This window comes from Lepidochelys kempii, chromosome 4 (genome assembly GCF_965140265.1).
Source record: "Lepidochelys kempii isolate rLepKem1 chromosome 4, rLepKem1.hap2, whole genome shotgun sequence".
NCBI lineage: Eukaryota > Metazoa > Chordata > Testudines > Cheloniidae > Lepidochelys > Lepidochelys kempii.
This window is the reverse complement of record NC_133259.1, coordinates 67,691,085-67,708,018: the sequence shown is the minus strand read 5'-3', so window position 1 is coordinate 67,708,018 and position 16,934 is coordinate 67,691,085. Positions and strand designations below refer to the sequence as shown.

General features: G+C 41.8%; 1 protein-coding gene across 2 annotated transcripts in view; it reads left to right on the top strand.

The window, feature by feature from the left end:
- The first annotated feature begins 5,437 nt into the window (after nucleotides 1-5,437).
- SPOCK3 (SPARC (osteonectin), cwcv and kazal like domains proteoglycan 3) overlaps nucleotides 5,438-16,934 on the top strand; it is a 389,193-nt gene continuing 377,696 nt past the window's right edge. For both annotated transcript variants that reach the window (XM_073341561.1, XM_073341560.1), the window contains exons 1-2: nucleotides 5,438-5,546; nucleotides 5,768-5,947. In XM_073341561.1, the coding sequence (XP_073197662.1) occupies nucleotides 5,768-5,947 (180 nt within the window). In that variant the 5' untranslated portion in view covers nucleotides 5,438-5,546. The remainder of the gene's footprint in view (nucleotides 5,547-5,767; nucleotides 5,948-16,934) is intronic.

Genomic DNA, 16,934 nt, shown 5'->3' with positions numbered 1-16,934 from the left:
ATCTTCCCTCTTACTCGGTCAGGTATTATGGAGCACACAGCAAGCAGCAATAACAATGGGAATGTTGGTTGTGCTGAGGTCTGACCTAGTCAGCAAACAGCACCAGTGAGCTTTTAAACGTCCAAAGGCACATTCTGCTACCATTCTGCTCTTGCTCAGCCTATAGTTGAACTGCTCCTTAACTACTGTTCAGGCTGCCTGTGTTTGGCTTCATGAGCCATGGGAGCAAGGGGTAGGCTGGGTCCCCAAGGATAACTATTGGCATTTCAACATCCCCAACGGTAATTTTCTAGTCTGGGAAGTAAATCCCTTCTTGCAGCTGCTCGAACAGTCCAGAGTTCCTAAAGATGCGAGCATCATGCACCTTTCCTGGCTATCCCACGTTGATGTCTGTGAAACATCCCTTGTGATCCACCAGTGCTTGCAGCACCACTGAGAAGTACCCCTTGTGGTTTATGTACTGGTTAGCAAGGTGGTCCAGTGCCAAGATAGGGATGTGCATTCTGTCTATCGCCCCACCACAGTTAGGGAAACCCACTGCAGCAAAGCCATCCACTATGACCTGCACATTTCCCAAAGTCACTACCCTTGATAACAGAATGTCAATGATTGCATTGGCTACTTGGATCGCAGCAACTCCCACAGTAGATTTGACCGCTCCAAATTGATTCCCGACTGACCGGTAGCAGTCAGGCGTAGCAAGCTTCCACAGGGCTATCGCCACTTGCTTCTCAACTGTCAGGGCAGCTCTCATCTTGGTATTCCTGCACTTCAGGGCAGGGAAAAGCAACTCAGAGTTCCAGGAAAGTGGCTTTATGCATGCAAAAGTTTAGCAGCCACTGTGAATCATCCCATACCTGCAACACTATGTGGTCCCACCAGTCTGTGCTTGTTTGCCGGACCCAGAATCGGGCGTTCCACTGTATCAACCAGCCCCACTGCCACCATGATGTCCCAATTGCCACAGCCTGTGCTTTCAGAAATGTCTGTGTCCATGTCTTCATCAAAATTGTCCTTGTGCTGACGTCTCTTAGCCCAGTTTTGCATATACTCCAGGATAATGCGCGAGGTGTTTACAATGCTCACAACACCAGCGGTGAGCTGAGCAGGCTCCATGCATGCCATGGTATGGCATCTGCAGGAGAGCAGAGTTGCACTGGATGCCGACGGATGCCATGAGAATAGACCATTATACAGAATGACAAGAGGACCTGCGATGTGGATTCATGGCACCAGGAGAGCAGAGTTGCAGCTGAAGTGGTGGATGACGACAACATGGAGAAATTTGCTATTGAGACTGAGCTCATTTACAAGAGTAGGAGAGCAGAGTTGCAGCGGAAGCAGTGGATGATGGTAGCTAGCAGTCGTACTGCATCGTCTTCTGACAGCAGCAGCCAGGACACAACAGCAGTGGTGATGGTGAGCTGAGCTGAGCGGGCTCCATGCTTGCCATGGTAGGTTGTCTGCACAGAAAAAAGGCACAAAACGATTGTCTGCCATTGCTTTCACGGAGGGAGGGGTGACTGATGACATGTACCCAAAAGCACCCGTGACAATGTTTTTGCCCCATCAGGCACTGGGAGCTTAACCGAGTATTCCAGTGGGCGGCGGAAATTGCGGGAACTGGGGGATAGCTACCCATAGTGCACCACTCCGTAAGTTGATGCTAGCCATGGTAGTGAGGATGCACTCCGCTGACTTAATGTGCTTAGTGTGGACATGTGCAATCGACTGTATAAAATCAATTTCTAAACATCAACGTCTATAAAATTGATCTAATTTTGTAGTGTAGTCATACCCAATGATCTATTACGGCCTGATCCCATGCCTGCTGAAATCAGTGACTAAACTCCCATTGACTTCAGTGGTTCAGGATTAGGACCTGAAAGGGATAATGTGCAGAGCTATGTGAAACTTTAGTTCATGGGGTCTGTTCACTCTGCTTAAGTTAGGTTTTCATAGGTTTTGTATCTGTTAATTTTGTTTTAGCTTCAAAACCAAACTGAATGTGAAACTCAGTAGAAACAACCACCCCATCTGTTGCCCCACTTCCATCTACCTTTTCCATCAGACCAAAAATTTGCTGTTTTGCCTGAAAAGCTGGAGAATCTTTTGGGGGTTTTAGGTTGAGTTTTGAATCAGAATCCTAAAAATAGGTCAGTTTTCATAATGGAAGAAAGGTTAACAGTCTCAGAGCTTCACTAGAAACAGTGTTGTTTAATGGTTTTAGTAGTAATCTGGAAAAGGACATGAGCAATGAGGTGACAAACTTTGCTGGTAACACAAAATGATGTAGGTTAGTCAAGTCCAGAGAAGAGCGTGAGGAAATTCTGAGGAACTAACCAAGCTAGGTCAATGGGCAACACAATGGCAGATGAATTCAATAATGCACATTGGAGGAGAAAAACAATTGATGTACCTTCCTAGGTTCCAATTTATTTGAATTAGTTCAGAGAAAGGACCAACCATTTGGACAGTTCAATGAAGACTTTTGTTCAGTGTGCAACTGTGGTGGGGAAAAAAAGAAAACAAATGTTAAGGAACAGACTGGAGAATAATCCAGAAAGTATTATAATGCCCTTATATAGATCATTGGTTCACTGTCATCTGGAATAGAGTACAGTACTAGTCACACATCTCACATGAGAAATTGTAGAATTCGAGGGGGTTTAAAGAAGCTCTACTTCCAGTAAAGTTAAGCACGTGTGTAAGTGTTTTCAGAATTGGGGCCGAGAATTGTAAGCTCTTTGGGGGCATCTTTTTGTTATATTTTCACAGTGCCTCGCACAATGGGGCCCTGATCAATTATTAGGGTTCCTAGGAACTACTGCAGTACTAAATTTAAAACAAAAATAAAGTCTAATGGAAAAAATAATTTAGTCTTTTTGTTGTGTTTTTGTACAGTGCCCGGCACAAAGGCACCCTAGTACATGACTTGGGCTCTACTGCCCTCTTATTCAACTCCTTTCTCAGATAAACAAACCTCTTCTTTTCAGTCTCTCATCAAATTAGAGTTTTGCCATCCCCCTAATAAAGGAGGGCAAAAAAGAATGATTTGGGGGGTGGCAAAACTCTAATTTGATGAGAGATTGAAAAGAAGACGTTTGTTCATGTGAGAAAGGAGTTGAATAAGAGGGGACCTGATAAAAGTACACACAATAATAACTGGTATAGAGAATGTAGACTAGGAACTCCTGTTCTCCCTATCATGCAAGAACAAGGGGACATACCAAATGGAAATGGAAAAGTGGCAAATTCAAACTAGTAAAAGGAAATACTTTTTCACACAAAATACAATTAAACTTTGGAACTTTTTACCATCAGAGGTCATTAAAATCAGAATTTAGCAACATTCAAAGAGGCTCTAGGTTCTTATTTGGATAGCAAATATAGCCAGAGTTATAATTAATTAGTGGTAACAAATCCTTTAGGAAGGGATATAAAATCCCATGCTTCAGGATTTAAGTGTTATGTGTGTCAGGCAAAGGCAACTGCACCTCTGACCCTTTTGAAAGCTCCTTGAGAGCATCCTACTTAGCTTTCAGGCCACTACCTGTCACCTTTCTTGGGCAGAATCCTGTGACACTCTTCCATTAGCTTGAGGATTTAGGCTGCAATTCACTGTGATTATTGCAACTGGTCTGAGTTTAGTCTAGCACTTACAATTCTCTCAGGGGACAATGACATGTTAACCAGTGACCAGTCAACCTTCATAAACAAAGCATTGTTTACTCAGAATACAGGCATTACAGAGAAAATATATCTTAAAAACAATAAACATCTTACACGCTGATCCAAGTTTGCCAAGCTATCATCCGTCTTCCACACAGAGACCCTCATAGGAATCAAAGTAACAGCCGTGTTAGTCTGTATTTGCAAAAAGAAAAGGAGTACTTGTGGCACCTTAGAGACTAACTGATTTATTTGAGCATGAGCTTTCGTGAGCTACAGCTCACTTCACAAAAGCTCATGCTCAAATAAATCGGTTAGTCTCTAAGGTGCCACAAGTCCTCCTTTCCTCATAGGAATGAATACTTCTAAACCCCTCTCACAGGTTCTGTTCTGCTTGGTGACAGTGTCATGTCAATTCCTGGACTGAGGTGGAGTGACTTAGTACTTCCTTTCCCCCAGGGTGGTCACTTTATACAGTTCTCAGTTCTTTGTTTGTTAGTGTACTGTAAACAGTTCAAACCAGGATGTCCAATTTCCCCCCAAGTGCGTAAGGCTTTTTCAGACTAGCTACATTAACCCCCCACCTCCCTTCCTGCAGTAAACTCCTATAATTCCCCCCCCCCCGCATCACCTGCTGTGGAGCTGAAGTATGAACCCTAGCCCATACGATACCTGTAATGTTTATAAAGTTGATACAGTATTCTCAAAGATAGTCCATGTGTCCATAATATCTGTCATATTACAAGCTAAGCTGTAACTTTCATAGGGGGTGGGTGATAAGATTATCCCACATCTGCCTAATGTGTGGTTCCTTTCACCTTCTTCCTGAGCATCTGGTGCTGGCAATTGTTGGGAACAGTATACTGGACTGAGTGATCCAGTATGGCAGTTCCTATGAATTTCACTAGGCTCTTAGGGCAACATTTTAAAAAGTGATTTATGTATTTAGGCATGAGATTGACTTTTAATGAGATTTAGGCTCCTAAAAGACAGACTTATTGACTAAAGATGCAGACAAATACCTAGTGCAATTTTCCTAAAGGGAGTTAGGTGCTTTGGAAAATCACACTAGGCACCTGATCTACTGACATCTTTAGGCATCTAAATACCTTGGTGCCTAAGCCACTTTTGAAAAGGGGGTTTTTAGGACCAGATTTACATACACGTTTAGATGCCTAAAGATGCAGATAGGCACCTGTGATTTATAAAAGCTTCTAAGCAAATTGGGTAATAATTACCTAAGTGCCAATGTACCTTTGTAAATCTGGCTCCCAGGCAATAATCCTGCAAGCATTTACAGGCATGCTTAGCTTTCCCCATGTGATTAGCCCCAATAAACTGAATGAGATTACTGGCGTATTAAACACACCTGTTGCAAAAACCAGCCTTTAGTTTCTTGTCAAGAGTTTCCCACAAGAAGCTCTGCCAAGGTGGGAGGGTAGAAAGCAAACAACAAGCCCCAGGAACGAGGCGTTAGTACATTTTGTGGCCTGGGGGCGAAGTTTTTCAAACCACTTGGGCTTCTGGTTTCAACCTTTCTGTGGCAAACAAAACGCTAGCGAAATGATCCTCGTCAAAGCCAGGGGCTGATTCCCCCCGCAGCGTCAGCTTCCGCGGGGCTCAGTAGAACCCGCGCGCTCCTCGCCCCTGCATCGGGGGCCGCTTGCCCCGCCGCCTTGTGCGGGCCTTGGCCGGGAGCCGTGCGCGGAGCAAGGGGAGGGCCGGGGAGGAGGGCGGGGTGGAACGCGCGCAGGGAGCTGAGTGGACGGCTCGCGACGGCGGCGCGTGCAGCAGCTCCAGAAAGAGCCGGAGTTGGCAGCGTCGAGCCGCATTTCCAGTAGGAGCGGGGAGCCCGGTGCGGGGCTTGCAGCAAGGTGATGGGCTAGGCACCATTGCTCCACGCGCCCCGGCTTCAGCTCCCCTTCTCTCTCTGCCCTGCGGAGGGAGGGAGCGAACATCCCTCCCGCGCCTCTCCCCGGCTCCCGCTACCTGCCCTCCTCCCGCCCGTCCTTTGCCCGGGGAGCGCTCCCGTGTGGCACTGTGGTGTGGCTTCTTGTTTGTGAACCCCCCTCGCTTTGTGTCTCCTCTTGCACAGATGCTGAAGGTGGCAGCCTTCATGTGCGTGTGTGCAGCAGCGTGGTACAGCCAGGGTCTAGCAGCAGCAGCGGCGGCCGGGGGCAGGTCGGACCCCGGCAATTTTCTGGATGATAAACAATGGCTCACGACGGTCTCCCAGTATGACAAGGAGGTCGGACAGTGGAACAAATTCCGAGACGTAAGTTCAGCCCCTCCCCACCTACTCGTCTGGGTGCACCCGCGGGTGGGTTCGGCCCTTCTAGCTGGGGGAGGGCGGCGGAAGGGGCATAAGTTCTCAGACCCTCTCGCGTCTTTATGGCAGACCTTGCACGTTCCCTCCGCCCGGCCCCGGAAGGCTGGAGCGAGGCTGTGCTAAATTCTTCCCTGCAGGCTGGCTTTGATGGCATGGCAAAATATTGGCCCTTCTGCGCAGCCATCGCAGCGGTGCGGGCTGAACTTTTCTTGAATGATGTTTCCGCACCATGGCGGTGCGCTGAGTGTAAACACACAGCGAGCGAGGGGAAGATGTGCCCTCCCACGGTGGTGCTGCTGCTAGGCGATCCCTGATGTGCTCCTGCTGCTGAGCAATAAGGATCGATCCGGTCGCTCATAGGCCTTTAAAGAACTTTAGGCTAGAGCTGGCGGTGAGGGGGGATGTCGGCTCAACCGGGGGGGGCGGGGGAAGGGGAAGGGGCTACTTGCGCAGGGTTAGTACTGGCATCATAAGTGCTGATCTTTGTTGATCCATTAACTTTTAAAGGACGACGTGTGCGCCCCCCCCCTTTCTTAAGCCCCAGGCCTCCTTGGAGGTGACAATACAAGGGTTAACTCGGACTATGTCTTTTGCAAAGGGTCACTCAAGTAAAGGAGGCTCCCCCGGTCGGATCTGGCTGTTGCATCGTTAGCTGTGGTATGTCTGCCATTCTTTCCACCTGATTTGAGAGGAGCCCTGTAATAAACTGCCCTCTTCCGTTTCCAGTGTTTAGGATGTTAGGTGTGAGCTATTCCAGAGCTAGTCAGTCACTTTTTACTAGGGCATAGTCCACCTAGCTAGCTATTTTTTCCCCATTAGAATGGGAGATAGAAACACTGTACCAGCATTTGGCCTCCAGTGACCTCTGTAGCCCAAACATGAAATTCACAAGGCATCAAAGGAGCAAAGTGAAAAGAGAGGAAGAGGCAGTTGCCAGTGCAGGCAATGAAGACAAATCGGGTTCAGCTCCACAAATCCGTTCAAGTGCAATCATGATACTCTTGACAAATTGTTCCATGTGTAAAACGGAAAGACAGTAAGTTTCTGTTTAGAGTCTAGTGGTTTCTTCCCCTGAAATGGGGTTAACACCACTGCTATTGAAATATGGATTGTCTCTCTCTCTCCTTCTCTCCTGAAATGGATTACTGCAGAAATACTAATTTGGCTTAAAAATATGCTGTGTGTACTTTACAGTTTGTGTCAATATTGAAATTCATTTTGCAACACCAAGAAGTTCTAATGAGAAAGTATTAGTAGGATAACAGACTATATGGATAGCTGCTACTTTTCCTAAATACTTTTTATGAAATATACTACTATGGAACCTAAGTAAGGGTATAAATGGCTTGTATATCATAAGATATTTCAGCTCCATGGAAATAGTACCTGAACATTAAAGCGAATTCTTGCCCGAATATGAGCGTTAAATAGTGGTTCTGATGTCTCGGATCACTTCAGTTGTTGCCATAACAAACATGACAACTTAATTTAGTGGAAGCTAATGGGTTATTATTATTTTGTATACCATTACTGTTTGTTATCTTAAATGATCACTCTCCATTATCTTTGCCATGCCCTGGTGTATATATGTTTTTGTTTGTTTGTTTTTCAATCAATCAATTCCAGGAACTGTAAAGTCCTACATCTTGTAGCTTTTGTGTCACCCTATCTGCTCAGTGGATTTTTATTTATCCCTTATTGAATTGGCTTAAGACTCCAATATTCAAAAGGTTCGCCTCCTACAGTTTGTCGATAACACATCTCTGTAGTTGGCTCTAGTGATTCTGGGGAAATGATTTTTTTCTAAAAAGGAGCCATATCAATGCACTTCTGAACATTATAGCTTAATGTATATTTTAAGGTGAGATATGAACTTGAGAACTAAGGTTGCATGAATAAAAAATGAGCCAATTCTACGTTTATGGGAAATTCACTTCTACAATGTTTTACACAATTAAAACCTGTATTGTGAGTTATGTCAAACACCTCTTAAATACTAATATTTGTTTAAAAAAAATTAAGATGTTGTGCTTCAGTAGTTTTTTCAGAAACATGCAGTGCTGTGTAAATATTATAGGATGAAGTACTGTTGTGAACAATGCCAAACAACTCATAAGTTAAATTTTATAATTAGACAATATCACTTCCATAAGATGTCTTCCAGACAGGCTGGAGATGCTAAGTGCTGTCTAATGTCTGTCTCTTGGGTGCCCATTGGCATATACTGGATATTAGCCAGGTAATTTACTCTGTGACAGGTAGGTATCCCAAGGGTTTTAAAAGTAACTATTCTGAGTGAGCACTGAATAAGATCGCTTTTAGGCAACCCTTACAAGTATGCTGGTTTATTCTTTGTTTTTATATACATTCTCATGGTTTTATGAAGTTGATATTTCTGTGAGGATTTTAATCTTTCTCATACAGAATAAGAGTTGGTTGCTTATTGTATTGAAATCTAACTTATTAGGAAGTGGTTATAGTAGAAAGTCTTTTGCAGTGAAGTATTACTATCTTTAAACTGTTGGTGGGTTTGCAGAAATCCATAGAATATAACGGGAGCAAATCAATAACTGAATGTATCCATTTGCCCAGCAGTTTGCCAAAATAAAATAAAAGGCAGAACCAGTTTCAAGCAGCCTTGAACTACTACCTTCAATTCTTAGATAACTGAGTAAAACATTTTAATGAATTGGTGAAATGTTATAAACACATCCTACTAGTTATACATGACTTATGTGACTTTTTGTAACACAACTCTTTGAAATTGGGGTTAGGAACTTCATTGGTGCTTTAAAAAGTTTTAAGACAAGCAAATGTTGCCTCCTGCCTTAGGACAGAACAGCACAAATACATATACTTTACTTACACGCGCACACACACACACAAGGAGTTAAGATTGGAAGTGCAGCTTTGTGAGGCCTGTATTCATAATTTTTTTTCACTATTCAGAAGGAAACTAGAAAAAAAACAGTTGTGTGCAGGAGATACTTTTTTCACACCAAAAAAAAAAAATTCTATTAAAGACTTTATGAAATAATGATTGATTAATATGGAAGGTAATGACTGACTTCTGCCACATTGGCTCAATTTCTTAAATTTTTTTAATTTCACAATGAAAGAATGTTCATAAACATGATCTTTAACTAAATCTGATCTAACATAAATTTTCTTAACTTAATGTCTCCTAGAATGTCAGCATTTTAGGGAAAGTTTAAACAATGCAATCATTCATTAACTCAGTAATAATATTGGCTTAAAGAATCTTTACAGCTTTGTTCAGACAAACACGTAACTGATTATTTTTTCTTTGCCTGGAGTGTCTTTTTTTTTCACTGCAGTCCTTGATCTTGGTGACAAATCTGTAGAGAATTATGGAACTGGTTTATAAGGAGACTGGTCTCTCGTGTAGAACGCTGGAAAGCTGTGTATATGTTGGGGGCTACTATACACTGGCATTGATCTATGTGCAGAACTCTCATGGATGTCACTGGTTTTGTGCAAAAATTTAGGATAGAATGTTAAAGGTGTTTTTTATTTTTCTTCTCAGAAATACTTTAGCCCACTTTTTTTATACACAAGGTGTACTCATTCCCATGAGAGCCAGAAGTGTGACAGATCCTATGGATCAGATACAGGGCTGTATCTGAACTGTACTTAGTGCAGCTTGTGCAGGAAAGAGGGGTAAAAGTGCTCTAAGGTTCCAGTTATGTTTCCTCAGTCTCACTGCTGCCTAGCTGCAGACCCAGTGCTCAGAATTAAGCAGTCTTCTCAGGGCTATTGTACTCTATACTAGTTTTCAATTGCCTGGTAAGTGCTTCAGCCATGCCACCTTTTCACTTAGCTACATACTGCACAGTGGTGACTGGGAATGGGGGGAGTGTAGTAGATGCCAATTTGAGGTGAATATTCTCTTGCCCAGATCCTGCTGGGTTTATGATGCTTTGTGCTGATGAACTGGAGCGAAGTGGCTGGTGAATAACCAGAAATCTGGTGAATGAATAATTCTCAAATTCAGCTTTCTTCTTTCTCTGTGGATTATCACTAATTCAAAATAGTAGTGTGCAAGTTGACTGGGTAGTGGTAATAGCATAATCTCTTGTTATAACATTGTAAACCCTACTACCTGATTTTTATATTAAACTCTTACTATACATAATACAATATATCCAACAGAAACAAAACCTGGGAAAACTTTTTATTCTTTCTGTGACTTCTTTAAAGTTTTCTAGTGATCGTCTCTTGCTTCAGAATGCCGAATGCCTCGCCCCACCCATGCTGTTTGCAATAGGATTCAATCTGTGGCTTAGCTGCTGACTCTTTACTGCTTCCTAAAGAGCTGGGAGCTCAATATTTGGCTCAGATAGATACTATATGCAGAAGCACTCAGTTTGGTGCTGGTGGGGGAGCAGTGCAGACTTCAGCTCTACTCTGAGAAACCTGTCTGGGACAAATAGCTGATTGAGGGACTGCTGCTTGCTTGCCAGAGCCTATGAAGGGAAGGTAGGCCTGATATGGGACTACAGTAGTGATGTGATATTAATGCCACCCAGAAACAACATGGAAAAGATTACTGCTGGTTGTTCCATGCCTTTAGAACTGACAGCTAAAAGAAAATCTATTGCTTTGTGCACTTGACTGGGGAACCCAGTTGGGTTGGCTGTGAGCCTAGGAGTGATTGTCACACACAAAGGAGAATGAAATTTTTTTAAGTAACAGCCATGTTAGTCTGTATTCAAGAAAAGGAAAGGAGTACTTGTGGCACCTTAGAGACTAACCAATTTATTTGAGCATGAGCTTTTGCGAAACAGCTTCTATATTTGTTTGTATCACTATATTCCAGAAACTAAGTCCTAACTAGCTTTGGCTGTCACATCTAGATTATCTATAGTTCGAGACTGCTCACAATCACACCACCTGAGTAAGGTTAGTATGGACACTAAACTGGGAGGAGAGGTAGATACGCTGGAGGGTAGGGATAGGATACAGAGGGCCCTAGACAAATTAGAGGATTGGGCCAAAAGAAATCTGATGAGGTTCAACAATGACAAGTACAGAGTCCTGCATTTAAGACAGAAGAATCCCATGCACCGCTACAGACTAGGGACCGAATGGCTCGGCAGCAGTCCTACAGAAAAGGACCTAGGGGTTACAGTGGACAAGAAGCTGAATATGAGTCAACAGTGTGCCCTTGTTGCCAAGAAGGCGAACGGCATTTTGGGCTGTATAAGAAGGGGCATTGCCAGCAGATGGAGGGACGTGATTGTTCCCCTCTATTCAACATTGGTGAGGCCTCATCTGGAGTACTGTGTCCAGTTTTGGGCCCCACACTACAAGAAGGATGTAGAAAAATTTGGAAAATATCCAGCGGAGGGCAACAAAAATGATTAGGGGACTGGAACACATGACTTATGAGGAGGGGCTGAGGGAATTAGGATTGTTTAGTCTTCAGAAGAGAAGAATGAGGGGGGGATTTGATAGCTGCTTTCAGCTACCTGAAAGGGGGTTCCAAAGAGGATGGATCCAGACTGTTCTCTGTGGTAGCTGATGACAGAACAAGGAGTAATGGTCTCAGGTTGCAGTGGGGGAGGTTTAGGTTGGATCTTAGGAAAAAGATCCTTTTTCACTAGGAGGGTGGTGATGCGTTACCTAGGGAGGTGGTGGAATCTCCTTCCTTAGATATTCTTAAGGCCAGGCTTGACAAAGCCCATGCTGGGATGATTTTATTTGGGGATTGGTCCTGCTTTGAGCAGGGGGTTGGACTAGATGACCTCCTGGGGTCCTTTCCAACCCTGAGATTCTATGATTGAATGATTACACACAATACTGATCAGAGAGGTGACCTCCATGGAATCTTGTGTGTCGTCCTTCTCGTTGAATCAATACTAAACCCAAACTCCAAGATGTGGTTAGAGGAAACTTGAAGGGTATGACTACACTTGGGAAAAAAGCCCAGTGGCAGCAAGTCAACTGACTCGGGGTCAATTTGCAGTATGGGGCAAAAAACAGCAATGTAGTCATTCGTGCTTAGGCTGCAGATTGGCTTTAGACCCTTCCCCTTTGCTAGATTTCTGAGACCAAACTGCAGCTCAAGTGGGAATGTTTACATTGCTATATTTTAGCTCTGTACTAAAGTCTGAGTCAGTTGATCCAGGCTCTTAGACTTGCTGCTGCAGGTCTGTTGTGTGTTAGTAGTGGAAAGGTACCCTAAGAGTAATAACTTTCACACAATATTTAAAGCCAAGTTCCAATCCACTTCTAATAATTAAACATGCTACTTTTTTGTTGCAAGCATGTTAATTAGTGTTCCACCTGGAGTTCTAGGTGGATATAGTGTTTGTTCTGTTGTGCAGTATTGCCTTTTACCTCCAAGATGCTTATATTGTACTAAAATGATTTTTGTGTTGGATCCTTTGTGATGAAAATATGTTTATAGCAAATAAACAAATGTAACTAGGAAGCTGTGTTTGGAACATCTACGGTATTTTGATGTAACTATTACATGGAAGTGAATGAGATCAGATTTCAGACTGTTACACCAATGTCAGCTGTGAGGTGGGAGCATTGTAACGCTGAAGTTACTCTCTTGTCCTCTTTCACTGGGAAATGCTTTCACCTTCAACTCAGCTCCAGATGCATTACAATAATCCTGTCCAGAAGCGATTGGCTCATGAACCATTGTTCCTCTATGTAAGCAGGGTCTGAATGAGCTCTCCCCTGACATCTTGTGAGGAGCAGAAATCCTAGTTTTCATTGAGTAACACCCCAACCCCATTCTCTGATTTAAAAAAACAAACCTGTATCAATTGAACACAATGTTTTACTGATATATATTTAAGATGACCGGCTGAGTCCTGCCCTTTCTTCTGATTATCTGAATTTTTGATTATCTGATCTGGCCCTGGTCCCAATTAGAACAGATAATTGGAGTTCCACTCTGTTTTTAACATTTTTGTAAAAACAAAGATTCCACATTTTTTCCCATGGCAAATTGATTTCAAGGATCCCTGGTGATGAGTGGGTCATAGGCTTTCAAATCCTGGTGTGTGTTTTCCCAAATTAATGCTGGGTTCCTTTTCCCTCTTTATTAAAAGCTTTCTTTGCTATAAACAGAGTCAGTGCTTGTGAGAGGGAGTATTGCCTCGTAGAGGTGCCCGGAGTGGTATTTAATGTTCCCAGATTAGTGGGTGGGAGCGTGAGCTGATCCTGGCTTGTATTGTTAAGAGGAACCCCTAGCTATTGAACGCAGCCCTTGTTGCTGCCAACTCCCACCTATCTGAAGGGTTACATGTAGAAGAAACTGGCTAAAGTTTCCTAATAAGTTGGAAGTGGAAGAAAGCATCAGTGTTAAAAATGCCATCTGATCTTCTAGGCTTGGAGAATAGATGAACAGGACCCTGAGACTTGTTACATAAAACAATTTAAATGTGGGCAGATCTAGCCTTGGGATGGTGTATACGGAAACTGAAGTTGCCGGGAACAATGAACTGGGGGTCTCCAGGACCATGTTGAGCAGTGGATCCCTTAGTCCATCTAAGAAGGCCTTTTTTCTAGAGGGGAGTCATCCCAGGTGTGTCTTGCCCTTTGCTTTGCTAACAAGGCTGATGTATTGAAAGGCTTTTGTTTCTAACCTATATTATTGGGTTCCTGAATTTGAAGTGGAGCAATACTGCTAATAAACCTTTTCTTTTTATTTTCCTGGGCTACATGGGGTGGTATTAAATTTGGGTTTCTATGATGTAGGCAAGATCAGGTGTTTTATCCAAAACCAGAATATGAATGGTGGCTGACCTTGAATTATTGTCAAATGTTAGAGGGTGTACTCTTCTCCTTCATCACATTTTGATTGAGGGTTCTACTGATAAAAGGATTGGCCTCAAATACCTGGCTGTAGGACTCTTCCATGGTGTAGTTTTCATCTTGGGTGGCCTGGTCCTAATTATATTAAAGCATGTACTTTAGTCTTTGTAATTTATCTGTTATAACTCTGTAGGTTTTATGAAGGCAGGAGTAAAATAAAAATAGTTAACTGAAAATTTACATAATTTAAATCAGACTCCGAATGTTAATTTTTGCTTAATAAATAAGTCCATAAGAAATGTCTGTTGGGGAAACTGCTACAGTTTACTTAGAAAGTGCACTTCTCCTATGTAGGTCATAAGGATCCAATCTGTCTGAATACTGGCTGCTCTTTCTTTGATCTTCAGAGTGATTGGTGCTTTTCAGATATCAGTTGTGGGTACAGGAGGGTTTCATTGCATCTTCTCTCTTGGCCCCAGCTACTGTTCTACTTCCTGTTGCATTGATAGTGGGTGGGTGTCTCGCCTTTTTTTTTAAAATACATATATTCTAGGGACAGTCTTGTCCTCTTCTCCCCTCCTGATGTCATTGTAGATGCAGGCAGTGCAAAATGTATTAGTCATATAATACCTCAAATGCAAAGCTGCATTTCACTGATCTGAGGTTTGAAGAACAATGTGAAACTAGCTATTTTACGGGATGTGTAGATTTCATTCCTGTAGTAACAGAACTTGTGATAGGAAAGCAGGAGTGTGTGTGTGTGTGTGTGTGTGTGTGTGTTGTGGCTTAAATTGGTTAAAAACCCTAACTTTCAGTACTTAGTGTTTCAGAAATGTTAGACTGCCAACCTGTGCCTAGGGTGACCTTAGAGATGTCTTGTGTTAAAGGTCTTGAAGATAAATTAATTCTATGCAGATTCAGGGAACTGGTGGTGGTGGGAAGAACTAAAAACCCCATGAATAAAGCTACTTTAAGGGAAATTACTGCTTTGTCCAATCCCGAAGAGCTATAAGATCTTTGCTCACCAATTCTCATAAAACTTGTATTTGTTATGCCTTTTTGGTGACTTTAGTATTACAATCTATTATAAATAAAGTGAATTTCATTGATTAATTTTAGAATGAAATTAGTAACCGGAAAAATGGCCAGTATTTTTTTTTAAACCTGTGACAATTATAAATTACTGTATTCTGTCATATATACTTTAGATTCTAGAAAGTAAATCTAAAACTTTCAGCATTTTTAAATGGAGATATGTAAATCGAAGTAAAGTCTATTTAGGATTTGTATTTTCTTGCACACTGGAACTCTTTAATTTGTATGATCGTCTTCAGTTTGTTTTCCTGTGTGGGGAAGTGTTTGGGAGGGGGTCAATTTTGGTCTATCTTTCAACTCTTGTTTCTGTGAAGAACTATTTTTTTCTTCTGATGTTCTGTACTAATCTCAAACTATTGTTAACTTTAAACAACTCTCTCTTGGAAAGCACTGGCTTGGAAGCTCTTTATTTAGGAGTAAAGTAAACTGTAATATTCTTTCTTTAGATTGGCTTTATAATCTAAGGTAAAGCAGATAACTCTGTTCAGTACTTATCTTTTATCTCCTTTCTCTGAACAATAATCTCTATTTTACTTGCTCTAGGTTATTTAGTGGATATGGATATTCACAGCTTGTCATGTCTTACTCCTTAAATCTTATTGGGATTGACTCCTGCCATCTGTGCCTACTATAGTGTAGTATAAATAGCTTTGATACAGTAATACATGGTGGTAGCAGCAGAAGCTGCAAGAGTTGTTTTATAGTTGAGGAGGAAGAATGAATGAAGCTACAGGATCCATTATTATTAAAAATTCTATATAGAATAGCTGAAATATTCAGATTTTTCACTCTAATCCCTTAAATGTATTTTTTAAATCTTTTCACATTTTTCAGTAATCATTATTTAAAATATTTGAAAGAATTCTTTCAAATAGCTGTTTCAAAGATGTAATACTAAAGTACTAATATTTAAACAATTTGTAGATCTTGGTCTGTTTTCAGATTTAAGCCCCTAATATTAAGTACTGAAAATGAAAATAGCTTGAATTTCAGGCATGCTGAGGTGCCACAACTCTGAGTAGAGGTGAGGAGCCGCTGAAAACTTGGGCCACTTAGTTAGGTTCTGGGCCTGTGATTCTTAAATTCATTTCACTTCTGAAATGTTATTTCTGACATGAGAACTTTTTCTGACCAAAAAATGCTTGAAATTAGATTATAAAACAGCTCTTTCTTTGGCTTATGGTTCTGATGACAAAGATTTTTTTGCAAGTAAAATATTGTATCTGCAGCAATATTGTTATGAACTGTGCATGTCTGATTTTTAGTAAATATAATTAAACTTTTTGTATCTAAATCAGTTTGCGTTAACCTCTAGTTGAGCCTATTCAGTGCTGAGAACTGCCATATTTATCATGAATACAAATATAGTAACTTAGAGTGCCAATATAGTGTTAACATATAATTTAATAAGTGTTGACTCTATTCTCGTTATCTTCATAATAAAGTTTAATTTTCAGAAAGCAGACATTTGACAACTAGTAGTTGTAACCTTCAACATTCTCTTTTTGCTTCATTGCTTGCTATTAATCACTTGTTAGCTTTTCTTGGTGATGTTCATTGATTGCATGCCTGTCCTAGGGCAATACAATAGTCTTACTACTTTGCTGCTGTTGTAGTTAATGACTTATCAGGGAGATGCTGTGCACTGTAGAGGAAGAAGCACAGGGTTGGGAGTCAGGAAGAGTTTGGTTAAAATCCCTGCCCCGTTAAAGTTAATGGCAAAATTCCCATTCATTTCAGTTGGTCCAAGATTTCATCCCTAAATTCTAATCCTGGCTCTCATTGAATAGGGGCAACACAATACAGGACTGAACCTGCAAGATGTTGAACAGCTAAGGTGTTCAGGATCCTCAGCTCTCAGTGAGATGAAGATTCTCTCTGTTTGGCTCATAGAAACTTGCCCAATACACACAATGTCTGAAGGTTTGCTACGAGAAATTGTCATTACTCTAATTTTTTTCAGGAGCAACAAATGCACAATCCTTTGGTTAGGAGAGACTGCTCTAGACTCAGTTTCTCTCAGCAGAATCTATTAGGATAT